The 15,884-nt window shown below is 36.9% G+C and overlaps 1 protein-coding gene across 2 annotated transcripts in view; it reads right to left on the bottom strand.

The window, feature by feature from the left end:
* Positions 1-10: 10 nt before the first annotated feature.
* The window catches only part of RECQL (RecQ like helicase), a 36,079-nt gene continuing 20,205 nt past the window's right edge, over positions 11-15,884 (bottom strand). The window contains exons 7-15 of one of the 2 annotated variants that reach the window (XM_082419751.1): positions 10,052-10,218; positions 9,221-9,302; positions 8,024-8,172; positions 7,814-7,931; positions 6,904-7,042; positions 3,300-3,391; positions 1,991-2,210; positions 1,529-1,661; positions 11-961 (exon numbers count right to left, since the gene is read on the bottom strand). In XM_082419751.1, the coding sequence (XP_082275877.1) occupies positions 809-961; positions 1,529-1,661; positions 1,991-2,210; positions 3,300-3,391; positions 6,904-7,042; positions 7,814-7,931; positions 8,024-8,172; positions 9,221-9,302; positions 10,052-10,218 (1,253 nt within the window). In that variant the 3' untranslated portion in view covers positions 11-808. The remainder of the gene's footprint in view (positions 962-1,528; positions 1,662-1,990; positions 2,211-3,299; positions 3,392-6,903; positions 7,043-7,813; positions 7,932-8,023; positions 8,173-9,220; positions 9,303-10,051; positions 10,219-15,884) is intronic. The other variant, XM_082419752.1, reaches the window with a different exon arrangement.

Here is a 15,884-nt window from a genome sequence, read left to right as displayed (position 1 = left end):
TGCCAATAAAGTAAATTGACTGCACTGATTTAATGATGACCATCTGAAGTTAAAAATACAGAAATACGAAGATTTTAAAAATAAATAAAATTCTAAAGATGAAATCAGTTCAAATCATTTATTTATAGATATATATTTTTTCCCTAACAACAAATACAAAATTGACCACTTAAGTCTTAAGTATTCATTTCTGTGTTTTAAACGTAGACACATTCATTTGTGATTTAGATTTGGAGCAAATTTAACTATGTTGTTATCTACTTAGTCAACGGTGTGGTCTGGTTAATATACCAGAGCCATTCTCTGTGAAATGTCAAAGCAGGGCTGTGGTTTCCAGAAGCTTACAGTTTTATTTTACTTCAATAGAGGTGTAGCATACTTGCTAATATTATTTGTATGGATACCTTATTCCTTTTTTATTTAGTAAAATATTCAGTATAATAACATTGTTATCAAAAGACAGTTGTGTCAAAAGAAGAAAATACAACTAGTTATGGCAAGGCATAAAGAGCTTAAGATAGTTATATGAACTTATTCTCTTAAGTAAGTATTTTACATTTAAAGGGTTTTACATTAAAATGACTTATTTTTCCCTTGTTTCATACTGTAAATTTATACAATTCATGATCTCAAAATTTCAAAAGGTCTCAAATTCTCAAGTCTTCAATACTTAAGAAATAAATTCTGAAAATATAGCTCCATATGAATAAAATATTAATGAAATTGTCTTAAAATTAAACTTCTGATTAACTACAAAACTAATGGTGTATACATGCATAAACTATTAGAAAATTCAGAAGCACTCATCTCATGCATTATCAATTTTTCTTTTCTTAGCCCCTGTAATCTTACAATCAGGTTGCTGAAGCATGTTCACCGACTTCTTCTGGAAGTTACTTGGAGCTTTTTCTTCCCTCTTTTTATCAGCTCCTTCAGAATGACAACTTTGAGGTGATTCAGCCTACAAAGCAACAGCAAGACAAACACTAGTAAAAATTCAGCTATTCCATTTTCTCAGGAGATTAATAATCTCAATAGTCCTATTATCACCTCTTTAATTAAGTGTCCAGTGGTCTTGTTTTTTATCTTCAAATTTCTTCCAGTATGCGCCCCATCTTAAATAGAAGGGGCTGTGCTGTCAAGTCCTTAGACACACTTGTGCCTGGTGTGCTTTTGCAGGCTTGAGAGCAGTTAGTTTGTGACAGTGCTTTTCAACCTCTGCTGCGCAGGCAGACTTCTCAGCCAATAGTGACCACAAGCAAGGGCAGGGTGCCTCATAACATCAGACATTAAATGGAGTCTTCACATCCGAAAAGGTTGGAAACCCCTAGTCTATTAAAAAGCTAGTCTAAATTCTACTTAATACCTCTACAGAACACAAAAGTAGGTTTTCTCTCTTCTATACCCAGATTCCAGGAAGAAAACTGACTTAATCTCTTACTATGCTCCACTGGACGCAGGAGAGTACTAGTTAAAGAAAAGCATCCCATAGGCTTTTTCAAATATATAAAAATTAAAAATTAATAACTACCCTGAAACAGCTCTGCGTGGGCTTCTTTACTTGCATGGTAATAACATGTTCCTCATTGTTCAGAAGATTAGCTTTAGGTCCTATTTTCAGATATGAGATGGTAGCATAAGCTGTAAAACTGTAGTCTTCTCTGCAGAAGATAAAGGCCAACAATCAGGTTTTGACAAGTTGCAGACAACAAAGTGAAGTTTATAAAAAAAAAAAAGTGCAATAATTTTAAGTAACATTGATATGAAATATAAAACTTTTAGTATAAAAATGCAGTTTATCTTTATAGAAAGTATTTTTTGTGCTTTTTTGACATACAGTAATCAAAGTTTGAATTTGTTTACTAGGTAAATTTTGCATAGGGTTTAAAAGTTCTTACGAAACAACCACAAAACCATTTGTTCTGCTGCAGTTATAAAAATGAGACTCATAAAGACAACATGAAAGGGCAAGCAATGGGTTTGTATATACTTGAGATACTGCCGTATAAGAAAGTGCGCGATAATTTTCTCCAGGTCTTCACGAGGGAGTGCGGGAGGAGCAACACCTGCTACTCTCAATTTCGCTGCACCCTTTCCCATCCAAGAGTCGATCAGTTTCAGCGGCGTGAGCTTTTCTTTCAGTTCCTCTGCCTGCTTCAGGATCTTGATTAGATCCCTGCAGTACGCTGTTATATTCTTTCTTTCAAATGCTGTAATGAAAGAGGCATGGTTACAGGTGAATGGGATTTCAAATTAGGGCAAGGATAGGCTGTCCTAAGTGGTTAGACTGGTTTAAAAAATACGTCTTCACCCAGTGTGAGCCACGCTAAACACTGATTTGTTTCTATGTTCTGAACTAAGACTACTGCTCAAGTCTCTTATCACTAGATTAAGCTATAGTCTCTGTGAGACACTGAGATTTAAGTGATGTAAAGAAAATAATCTGGTTATCAGATTAATAATCTGGTTAATCTGGGTATGCTCTAGGAACCAAAGAGTGTCAGCCAAACATGATTATGACAAATACCTGGTGTTCGTAGGCGAGTCAGTCTGTTCTTCATGTTACCTGATGCGTGCTCATTAGGCGATATTCTGACAACCGGTATGGCTTCCTAGGGACTCTCATTTCATGACAAGAATGTCGTGGACAGTTATTCCCAATTACTGATACTAGCACTCCGATGTATGTATCAGGCTCTTGTTAATTTGGTCAGTATAAAATAATCAAATAATCATAAATAATTTTCTCTAGCTGCAAAGTTAAAACTGTGACCTTCACTGACCAAGGCATCAGAACTCAATGAGGAATGGGTTAGTCCAGCTCTTCCAATAATACACATACACACAGGATTTTAAAAAGTGAAAAGACGGCACCAACGCACTGCTAAATTAGTGTCTTATGAGTGGTTAGCCATTATCTGGATCAAAAATGATACGCTATAGTCTCTATTTTGCACTAAATTTCTCTTTCCAATCAGTAACTATAAAGCTTTAGAGATTATCACAGGAGGTTAGCGTTCTCTTACTTAAAATATTATTTCTATTCAGAAGGTTTTTAAACTTTTCCCTTCATTTCTTAAAAATTTAACATGTCCTCAGTGGAGCAACATAAAATAAATGCATACACATATGGCTTTTAATTTTGCCTCTGTTTCAAAACTCTGTGTTGCCACTTTTGAATCTGGGAAGTTCTATTCACACCTTGCTTATTCTTTTAAATCCATTTTGGGTGTCTAATATTGCCCTCATGTACTCCTACATATAAATATTAGCCTATAAGGATTTAAAAAACAACTCACAAATCTCTTTACAGCAATTATCACACATTTTGTTGCATGTTTCTGGGCTCCATACTTCATCAAAATGTTGAGCTATCAACACACGGCGACAGCTGCAAACACATCAGAGATACAAATTATCAAATAATTAATAGACTTTTAAGAATCCCTATTTTAAAATACAGAGTTATATACTGTATTAATTTCCTATTGCTGCCATAACATTACCACAAACTTGGTGGCTTAAAACAACACAAATTTATTATCTTACATTTTTGTAGGTTAGAAGGCTGACATGGGTCTCACTGGATTAAAATAAAAATGTCAGCAGGGCTGGATTTCTCCTGGAGGCTCTTGGGGAGAATCTGTTTCCTTGCCCTTTCCAGACTCTAAAGACTGCCTGCATTCCTGGGCTCATGGCCCCGATTCCTCTATCTTCAAAGCCAACAACAGTGGGTTAAGTCTTCACATCACTCTGACATCTTATGCCTCCTTCCACATTTAAGAATCCTTGTGATTATAGTGGGCCCACCTAAATAATTCAGGATTATCTCCCCATTTTAAGATCAGCTGACTGCAACCTTAATTCCCTTTTTCCATGTAAAGTAGGACACTCACAGGTTCCAGGGATTCAGATGTGGACATCTTTGGGTGACCATTATGCTGCCCACCACGTATAATAATTTTTTCCATATGTTGTTAATAGACATTGCTTTTAAAAAATTGTCTGAGATTCAGTATTTCACAACTACAGGCATACCTTGTTTTACCACAGTTTGCTTTACTGTGCTCTGCAGATACTGTGTTTTTTACAAATTGAAGGTTTATGGCAACCCTGCATTGAGCAAGTCCATTGGCACCATTTTTCTAACAGCATTTGCTCACTTTATGTCTCTGTGTCACAATTTCATAATACTCACAATGTTTCAAACTTTTCCAATATTATTATATTGTTATGGTGAGCTGTGATCAGTAGTCTGAATTACTACTACAATTTGCTGAAGGCACAGATGATGGTTGGCATTTATTAGAATAATTTTTAAATTAAGGTATGTACCTTATTTTTATAGACATAATCCTATTGCACACTTAACAGATTATAGTATAGTGTAAAAATAACATATATGCACCGGGAAACCAAAAGATTCATGTGACTTGCTTTACTGCAATATTCAGTTTATTGCAGTGGTCTCAAACTGTAACTGCAATATCTCCAAGGTATGCCTATATTAATAGACTCTTCCTGATAGCAGTTTCTTGTATTTTACAGTATCAGTTTGGGTGTAAACCCCAAAATATGCTTCATGGGGGCTATTGGATATTGGATATTTTAAGGACATTTTCATTTTCTCATTTTTTAAACTAGATTATTGTGGCATCCATAGGAAAGAAATGCCATTTTCTATCACGGTCTAATTGCTGCTTATTTCAAAAATTTTGAGTCATTTTTATTTGATAGGCAATAAGACTACAAAGATGACTGAGACTAAAAATGGTAATTGTGGGGGAGAGGAGTACAAATGCAGGATTGTTAAAATGCATTTGAAATTAAGAGACCAGCAACTTAAAACAGTCATGTATATATAGAGAGAAATTGCCATATATAAACCTCATGGTAACCACAAACCAAAAATCTATTATAGATAAACACACAATAAAGAAAAAGGAATTCAAACATAATACTAAAGATAGTCATCAAATCACAAGAGAGCAAAAGAAGGAACAAAAAAGACCTACAAAACCACCCCAAAACAATTAGCAAAATGGCAATAAGTACATACCTATCAATAATTCCATTAACTGTGAATGGACTAAATGTTCCAATCAAAAGACACAGAGTGGCTGAATGGATACAAAATCAAGACCTGCATATATATGCTACCCACAAGAGATTCACCTCAGCTCTAAAGATACCCATAGAATGAAAGTGAGGGGATGGAAAAAGGTATTCCATGCAAATGGAAATCAAAAGAAAGTGGGGGTAACAATACTCATATAAGACAAAACAGACTTTAAAAGGAAAACTGTTACAAGACTCAAGAAGGAAATTACATAATCAAGGAGTCAATCCAAGAAGATATAACAATTGTTAATATATATACACCCAACATAGGACCACCAAAATACATAAAGCAAATATTAACAGACAAAAAGGGAGAAACTGACAGTAACGCAGTAATAGTAAGGGACTGTAATACCCCACTTACATCAATGGACAGATGATCCAGACAGAAAATCAATAAGGAAACACTGGCCTTAAATGACACATTAGACCAGATTGTTTCAATAGATATATATAGAACATTCTATCCAAAAGCAGCAGAATACATATTATTTTCAAGTGCACATGGAACATTCTCCAGGATAGATCACATGCTAGGCCACAAAACAAGCCTTGGTAAATTTAAGAAAATATCAATCATCTTTTCCAACCACAACACTATGAGACCAGAAACCAACTACAAGAAAAAAACTGCAAAAAACACAAAACATGCAGGGGCTAAACAATATGCTACTAAACAACCAATGAATCACTGAAGAAATCAAAGAAGAAATGCAAAAATACCTGGAGACAAATGAAAACTAAAACACAATGATTCATAATCTATGGAATGGAGCAAAAGCTTTCTAAGAGGGAAATTTATAGTGATATTATCTTAGGAAACAAAAATCTCAGATAAACAGCCTAAACTTACACTTAAAGGAACCAGAAAAAGAAAGACAAACAAAACCCAAAGATAGTGAAAGGAAAGAAATCATAAAGATCAGAGCAGCAATAAATGAACTAGAGACTAAACAATGGAAAAGATCAATGAAACTAAGAGCTGGTTCTTTGAAAAGATAAACAGAACTGATAAACTTTTAGCCAGACTCATCAAGAAAAAAAGAGAGAGCCCAAATCAGTAAAATCAGAAATGAAAAAGAAGTTACAACCAATACTACCGAAATACAAAAGATCAAAGAGACTACTATGAACAACTATTTGCCCATAAAATGGACAACCTAGCTGAAATGGACAAATTCCTAGAAATGTACAATCTCCCAAGACTGAACGAGGAAGAAATAAAAAATATGAACAGACCAATTACAAGTACTGAAATTGAATCAGTAATTTAAAAACTCCCAAGAAACAAAAGACCAGCATTAGATGGCTTCACAGGTGAATTCTACCAAACATTTAGAAAAAAGTTAACAGCTATCCTTCCCAAACAGATAGAGAATGACTTTTTTCTTTTTTTTAGACTTACGATACTATTTATTTATTTTTTTTACTTTTATACAATTTTTAAAGGTTACTTTCCATTTACAATTATTACAAAATATTAGCTATATTCCCTGTGTTGCAGTACCTCCCACACCCCCACCCCTATACTGCTCCTCCCCGACCCTCCCCACTGGTAACCACTACTTTGTTCTCTATATCTGAGAATATATTTTCTTAGATTCAGGCATCCTGCAGGTTCATGTACTGGTTCCCACCCTTCAGACATCTGCTTTTACTGGTTTGCACTTGATGTTTCACTAATGTATTTACTCACTTGAGTAAGGACTCAAAGTAATGTCATGTGCTTTCATATTGTGCTTGTCTTTAATTGACAAAAGTGACAAAAAGGTGTGTGCTTACTTGCTTATGTTTTGGCAGTATGACACCATCTCATAGAGCTTCTGTTGTCCCACATTTTCCATCACCACCATTGAACTTATCCTGAATATATCTCCAAAGCCATAATACAAAATACAGTCGGCTTTCATGTCATCTCGACCTGCAGTGGGAAGAATCTTGAGATTGCATAATTACTTTAAAAAGTCAAACATGCAAAAATAATATATAAAATTTGCTGGCAATATTTCGTAGTCTAAATATATATCTAGAAATTTCAGACGGAGCTGTGAAAGTTAATTTGTAACAGCTGCCCTCAAATTTTTAAAAAAATGACTAAAGAGATCTATCAATAATCAGCCTTACTAGCTTAAAAATGTGTCCATAAGTAGTCCAGTTATTTAAATTATAGACTTGAAACCACTAATTAAAAACTCAGGAGGCAAAGATGGACATCAAATTATTTTAGCAAATATGAGAAAAATTCATGACACTCCAATAGAACATAAATAAAATTTCTCCATAGGCAAATATAAAACTACAAAAAAGATTTCATTGTTTGTTATAAAAATACTAGCCAATAAAGAAGATTAAAAATACAGTATTATTAAACATCATTTATAGTGTTTTTAAAGCTCTTTAAAAATTATTTCTAGGGGACTTCCCTGGTGGTCCAGTGGTTAAGAATCTGCCTTCCAATGCAGGGGACACGGGTTCAATCCCTGGTCAGGTAACTAAGATCCCACATGCTGTGGAGCAACTAAGCCTACAAGCTGCAACTACTGAGCCCGCGCACTCTGGAGCCCACGTGCCACAACTAGAGAGAAGCCTGTGCGCCACGAAAGAGCCCACACACTGCAACTAAGACCTGACGCAGCCAAATAAATAAATAAACATTAAAAAAAAATTATTTCTGGATGTGAATTACACATACCTGCACGTCCACTCTCTTGGTAATAATTTTCCATGGATTTACTCATTGAATGATGAATAACAAACCTCACATCTGGTTTATCAATTCCCATACCAAATGCAACTGTTGCCACTACTACCTAAAATGTGTTAACATTTTATATATTAATTAAGTCAAGTTAAAATATATTCAAAGGTGAATTGGGCTTCTATTGAAGATCTATTACTTAACCTGAATTTCATTAGCTGACCATCTTCTGTGAACCTTGGTCTTATCTTCTGGTTCCATATTGGCATGGTATGCCCCTGCAGGAATCCCCAATTTCTGTAAACTAACTGTAACTTGCTCAGAGTCTTTCTGAGAAAAGCAATATATTATTCCTGTAGTAAAAGAAATGGTTAGATATATATAGTACATTCCTAGAAAATTTTTAACTCACACACTGAAGAGGTTGATAATTACAATGCATGGGGGAAAATAAGAATTATGAAAAATTCCAAGGCCCTGAACACATACTGATTTTTCAGTGTAATTCAAGGTCTGATCACCCACTTGCTCCAGAGCAGTAACAAGCCTGGAGCCACCAGTTTGGGTTCCCATTATCTCAGTTCTCTCTCCAACTTTATCTCCCACTACATAGTCTTTCTCAAACTGATGCCCCACAGCTCCACAAGATATTAACAAGCATGCTATGAGAAGAGTTTCCTGTGCAAATAAGTTTGGGAAGGTTAACAAAGACAAACACGTGTGTCTCCTTGTTTGCAGGGCTGGTCAGAACTTCTAAGGTGCTGATACACCCTGTGACTCTGCAGGAGGAATAAACAGCTGCAGCCTTTCTCAAACTTATTTGACCCTGGAACTCCTTTTACCCATGGCCCCTATTAACATCTCCTGAAAATCTACAGAATAGTTTTGAAATGTTACTTTTACACCAACTCTTTGCTTTAGTAACACTTGTCTCTACATTAATCCTGGAACACATGTTATACGCACTCTCAACTCTATACTTAGCTCATTCAGTATGTACTGTTTATTTCTTTAATGTGTCCTTTACTATAAGGAACTATATTTTATATTCCTTTAGAAAATCACTGCTTAACCTTCAATCATATACAGCGGATACTTACTAAATATGTGCTGTTGATAATTAACATTATGTCATTATGTCCACTCTTTAACACAATTAAGTGTAAATAAGCAAAAATAAATCAGTTTTATGACTCTTACAATCTGTGTAATTAGCAAATGCCACACCTGATTTCTAAGATCACCAAGCAAATTAATTTTATCATGATATTTTCAAGTATCTTCTGCCATGCATTAATATTTCTGGTGCTAGTCTTTTTCTCAGTGTATTAGTGTAAATAATATTTGCTACTTTTGGAAAGTTCTCTCTCAGTCTTCAAACTTGGTTTCCTTCTATATTACCTGATTGCCCCTTGTATCTTCCATTAATGAGCTTTACAATATCCTCAATAAAATCTTCAGTGTTTGAGGGCTTCTGCCGAACCTAAAAAAAAGTCAACTTATTAAAAAGTAAATTAATGAATACCATTCATGCGGTCATTTACTTACAACTTTCAAGGCGCCACTCTTTCTTGGGCATGGTGTTTTTTTCTATTACTCTTTCACTCGCCCATCTGACCCTATCACCTCCCAGACTCTTCTTGATCCTTATTTTTGAATTTACCAGAGATGAGGAAACACAGAAGCAGTGAATAACTTGTAAAGACAGAGACTTTTTAAATTTTCTGATGCTACTTTTGTAAAAACATAAACCATGGCAGAAACAACTAGTCAGTAAGAGCTCAGAAAAATATTAAGTCTGTCCTTAAAAGGATTGGAAAGTAAAAACAGCTGTGAGGTTATTTACCTTTCAAGGTTGTATATCAGATAAAATCTAAATAGGCAGTATTAGCAAATCTTTAGTGGTATATTAATTTTTGCATTATTTCATAATTAATTTCTTTAGAGATGTCATTAGGGTCCTTAGTATCATACATGCTTTCTCTCCATCCTTGCATAAGAAAGCATGTACGCAAATTTAATGAGGCAGTGTTTTCTACTTAACCGAGCAAAGAATTAAATTGCACAGGAGATATGCGAAGAAAGCATTCTTTAATAAGTCTGCTTATACTCACTTGATTTTTTTTAAACTTTTAAACATAATTAACTGTGACTCATGTAAATAGACATAATGAAAAAGTAACCTTTCTTCCGAAATCCTTCACAAAATAAACTGACATAAAGGTTACATACCTCATAATAGAGATTTGGCCGATTAAAAGAAGCTGTAAAAGTAAAACACTTTTCAACACACAGTATTTTCTGAGCATCCTTCAATACATGACTGGTCGCAGTTGCAGTCAGCCCAATTAGCGATGCACTGGGGAACTGCCGCTTCAAAATACCAAGGGCCTTATAATCTGGGAAAAAAATAAAAATACAAAGTAGCCCTCTTCCTATCCTTTAAGGAGTAAATTACACCTGCTAACATTCTGCAGATCATCAAGATGACTGCAATCTTACTTCCACAGCCATCTGTATCTAAGCTGTGGTTGCTGCCTAGCGTTGGTGATAGACAGGCTTTACTCTACTTTTAACTGGTTCTTCAGAAACACTGTTCTTGGCCATAGGTGTCTTCAGTAGGGAATACCACAACATTCCCAGTCAGCTGAGCACTGGTCTATACCTGCTGAACAGTGGATTCGAGAGGCAGAGTGGGAGGAGCCATAGTGTTTGAATCTGTGGCAACTGACGAGAGATAAAAAGGCCATCAGTCGAAACCCTTCTACCACAGGTATCATCCAAGAGTGGCAAACTCAGAACAGAAAACGCTTGGTGAGGGCATTGGTTTTTATATAACCCACTTCAGGAAAGCCATTCTGGGCTCATATTTATCAGACACATCTAAGTCACGAGATAAGTTGTCTATGAGTACACCCTTAAGCACTTAAACTATTTGGAGAAAAGTGAAAAAGAAATGTGGGAGAAATGGCTCAGTGCTAAGGTAGAGGACTCCTGTGAAAACAGGGAACAGACAGTAACTGCTTGGGAAGTTGTGAAAGCTTCAAGGGAGATAACATCTGAGTTGGGTCTGGAAGAATCCAGCAGAAGTTCGGGAGGAAGGGAAGAAGAAGAAAACATCAGGCAGAGGAAGCAGCATACACACACGCAGCAAACACAGTGGCATGAAATCTCTCGGTAGGTTCAGGTATCAGCGAGCAGTTCGGAGGGGCTAGATCACAGGGTGCTGTGCTAGATGGACCTACTGTCAACCCCAGTCGGCTGGGAACTCTATTCTATTCGCTGGATGGTTCCAAGTTACAGCTGGACCAGAAGAGGAACCTGTGCAAGGCCTGGGAGGCAGGAGGGAAGCAGCTGCTACACTCTCTGAAGGGCCTTCCCGGCAGATAGGATGGTGGACAAGTGCCCAGCCAGTGCCAGCCTGTCCCAGTTCTTCCCCACTCCTTCAGCCCTTCTTCCCAACTGTAGGCTTCACTGATCAACACTGGCCCCCTAGATGCCTGGCAGCAGACCCACGGAGGTGACGGCTACTCAGAGAAAACTAACCAGAGACTTCGCCTGAGCTCCCCCTGTGCGGCCCCTTTGGCAGTGGCCATGCCAGTTGCAGATTCCCCAACAAGCTCTGGTTGGTGCTCCCACACCAGTGCTCCAGGGCTAGTCAGTGACTTTCCTCTGATCCTCCAACTCCCCCTCCAGACCTTCCCTTCCCCAGCTCCTCCCACAACTGTGCAAGGTCTGCTTCCTAAAATAAATCCCTTAGCCCTTAACATTCATAACAGCTCGGCTTCCCTGCCCAAACCCTGACTGATACTGTTACTCCAAAGAGTATAAAAAGGCAGGTTTAAGTAAGACTATGAACTGAACAGTTGGTTGATTCTAAGGAGCCAGAACTTTGTCCTATAGGAAATGAGGAGTCGTGTGATTTTTCAAGCAGATAAAGGACACAGTCTATGTTTCAGGAATCGTCTTTTGGTGGAAGTGTGAAGGATGGGCTGGAGTAAAGCAAAAGGCTGAAGAAAGGGAGACGAGTTAAAAGGTGGCAATGACAGACTGGAAAACAAAAAATAGTGAATATGAAATAAGGCATGACACTGAGGATAAATCAGAAAGAAAAGACTGAAATACATGAACTGGAACCCCATAGGTCCTAGTGACTACTGGGATATGGTGGGCGGGGGGGGAAGAGTCCAAGATTCATCCATTCATCACCTGGCATATGTTGAACACTTTTAATTATGTGCCAAGCACCTAGAGACCTAGGCACCAGAGATAAAGTGAGAACAAGACAAAGATGCTATGCAAACGGAACTACAATTCAAGCAAAGAAATCTGACAATGCAAGGAGTAAACCAATAAGTATCTGATTATCAGGGCATGGTAAGTGGTCATCATGATAATCTTATTGTAGCTGGAGTATAACATGTGAGGGGAAATTGGGCAGAGACAAACAGGGGACAGATCACATATGGTCTTGGGGACCCCAGTTAAGAATATAGATTTTATTCTAAGTACAAAGAGAATCTGCTGGGTAGTTTAGGGAGGGAAGTAACATGATTTGATTTGGTTGCTGGGTGGAGGATGAACTGTAAAAGGGTAAGACCGGAACAGAGACCAGCTAGGGAGCTACTGTAGTAGACTGATGGAAAGAAGCCCAGCTGGACTTGAGAAATAGCAGTACAGACACAGAGAAGTGGACAAGCTTGAGATTCAACTGAGAGGTGGAGGTGACAGGACTTGGTGGTGGGCCGAATCTGCAGAGGTAGGATAAGTCAAGGACAATGTGCCACCATGAAGTCATTTGTTCTCAGCTCCAACTCCACCCTTCTAGACTCTGCTTTGTGGTGCTGGCGTGGGGAATCTCTGCTTTGCTGGCTGGCCCTAGAAGTACAAAGTGCAAGGCTCGGGGAGGAAGAAGACTGCTGCTCCTCCAGTCTGCTTCCTCTGTGTTTGCTGGTGTTCCCGAGAATGTCGCCCCAGCAAGGTTTAGCCACCACTTAGCAGCAGCTGAATACAGTTGGCAGTTTTCTAAGCTTTGGAGAACTGACTTCATCACAGGTCCACCCTATCTCTGCCTCCACAGACACCAGCACCAGGGAGCTGGGCCTCCCATGGGTCTGAGCATCAGCTCCACAAGGCCCCTCCTCTAGGTTTCTAAATCTCATCAATCCCAACTTTTTCTTCCTGTTCCCCCAGCCCTAGGGATGGTAGTTGCTTCTTCTAGCTTTTACCTCCATGATACCTTGGAGTTTTCTTTTTCTTTTTTCAGTTAGCTGCTTATAATCACTTTTTACTTAGTTAACAATTCTTTACATAATGTAATGTAAATTCTCTGTGTTCAAATAACTGGTATAGCTTTTGCCTCCTGACTAGACCCTGACTAAACAGATCTGCTAAAACTTTGGCTTGAGTAAACGTGTGAGTGGTTAAGTGATTTTCTAAGATAGGGAAGACTGAAGGGTAAACTGCTTGGGAGAACAGGGAGGAAGAGGGAAAGATACAGAGAAGGGAAGCAAATCAAAAGTTTTTGATCAAGAAAAAAAAAAAAAAATTTTTGATCTAGCATGGCAACAGGGCAAATAGTGATTCCCAGTTACAAGACAGAAGGAAAAAGAACAGGCCTTTTGGGAGGCATTTAGTTGTAGTCATGCTAATTGAGATACACATGAAGAAAGAGAAATTTTACAATGTCTTGAGACAAGTGAAAGTGGAAATACAACATACCAAAACTTACAAGAAGCAGCAAGAGCAGTTCTAAGAGGGAAGTTCATAGCAAAAAACATCTACATTAAGAAACAAGAAAGATCTCAAATAAACAACCTAGCTTTACACCTCAAGGAACTAAAATAGGGAGAACAAACTAGGCCCAAAGTTAGCAGAAGGAAGAAAATAACAAAGATCAGAGTGGAAATAAAAGAAATAGAGACTAAAAAGACAATAGAAAAGATCAATGAAACTAAGAGCAGGTTTTTTGAAAAGATAAACAAAATAGACCAACTTGTTAGCCATACTCAACAAGAAAAAAGAGAGAAGACTCATATAAATAAAATCAGAAATGAAAAAGGAGACATAACAACTGATACTATGAAAATACAATTATAAGACAGTATTGTAAACAATTATATACCAACAAATTCGACAACTCAGAAGAAACAGATAAATTCCTAGAAACCTAAAACCTATCAAAACTAAATCATTAAGAAATAGAAAATCTGAACAGACAAACCACTAGTAAGGAGATTGAATCAGTAATCAAAAACCTCCCAACAAAAGTCCAGGACCAGATGGCTACACTGGTAAATTCTACTAAAAATTTAAAGAAGAATTAACACTAGTCTTTCTCAAACTCTTACAAAACACAGAAGAGAAGGGAACACTTCCAAACTCATTCTACGAGGCTAGCATTATCCTGATACCAAAACCAGGAAAGAACACTACAAGAAAAGTTATGGGCCAATATCCATGACAAACATAGATACAAAAATCCTCAACAAAATATTAACAAACTAAATTCAGCAATACATTAAAAGGATCATACACCATGATGAAGTGAGATTTATTCCAGGATTGCAAGGATGGTTCAACATCTGCAAATCAATCAATGTGATATACACCACAGTAACAAAATGAAAGCTAAAAATCACATGATCATCCCAGTAGATGCAGAAAAAGCAAAATTCAACATGCATTCATGATAAAAACTCTCAACAAAGCAGGTTTAGAGGGGACAAATCTCACCATAATAAAGGCCATACGTGACAAGCCCACAGCTAACATCATACTCAATGGTGAACAGCTGAAAACTATTCCTCTAAGATCAGGAACAAGACAAGGATGCCCCCTCTCACCACTTTTATTCAACATAGATTGGAAGTCCTAGTCAATAATTAGGTAAGAAAACAAAATAAAAGGCATCCAAATCAGAATGAAAGAAGTAAAACTCACTATTTGCAGATGACATAATATTATAGATAGAAAACCCTAAAGACTCCACCAAAAACCTGTAGAACTTATAAACAAATTCAGCGAAGTTGTAGGATACAAAATCAAAGTACAAAAATCAGTTGTGTTTCTATAAACTAATAACAACTATCAGAAAGAGAAATTAAACTAGACCAAAAAAGAATAAAATCCCTAGGAATAAATTTAACCAAGAAGGTGAAATGCCTCTATACTGAAAACTAAAAGACACTGATGAATGAAACTGAAGAAGACACAAACAAATGGAAAGATATTCTGTGCTCATGAACTGGAAAAATTAATATTGTTAAAATGTCCAAACTACCCAGGGCAATCTACAGATTCAGTGCAATTCCTATCAAAAGTCCAACGGCATTTTTCACAGAAATAGGAAAAACCACCTTCAAGTTTGTATGGACCACAAAGACCCCAAATAGCCAAAGCAATCCTGAGAAAGAACAAAGCCAGAGGTATTACGCTTCCTGATTTCAAACTATATTACAAAGCTACAGTAATAAAAATATAAGAACATACAAATAAAAGCTACAGCTAAAGTAACGGGACAAAATAGAGAGCCCAGAAATAAACCCACGCATATATAGTCAATAAAGTTACTACAAAGGAGCCAAGAACATATAATGGGGAAATGACAGTTTCTTCAATAAATGGTGTTGGGAACACTGCACAGCCACATGCAAAAGAATAAAACTGGACCCTTTTCTTACACCACATACAAAAGTCAACTCAAGATGAATTAAAGACTCTAATGTAATATCTGGAACCATAAAACTCCTAGATGAAAACATATGAGATAAGCTCCTTGACATCAGTCTTGGCAATGATTTTTTGAATCTGAGGCCAAAAGCAATAGCACAAAAGCAAAAAAACACACACAAAAAAACAAGTGGGGTTGCCTCAAATTAAAAAGCTTCTGTATAGCAAAGGAAACCATTAACATAATGAAAGGCAACCTATGGAATGGGAGAAAATATTTGTAAATCATATACCTGGTAAGAGGTTGGTTAATATACAAAATATATAAAGAGCTCATACAGCTCAACAGCAAAAAAACCCAAACAGTTTAATTAATTTTCAGATTTTTTTGCAT

The sequence above is a fragment of the Balaenoptera physalus genome (genome assembly GCF_965194825.1).
Source record: "Balaenoptera physalus genome assembly, chromosome: 13".
NCBI lineage: Eukaryota > Metazoa > Chordata > Mammalia > Artiodactyla > Balaenopteridae > Balaenoptera > Balaenoptera physalus.
Note: the sequence above shows the minus strand (reverse complement) of the source record. Positions and strands in the feature narration are given on the sequence as shown.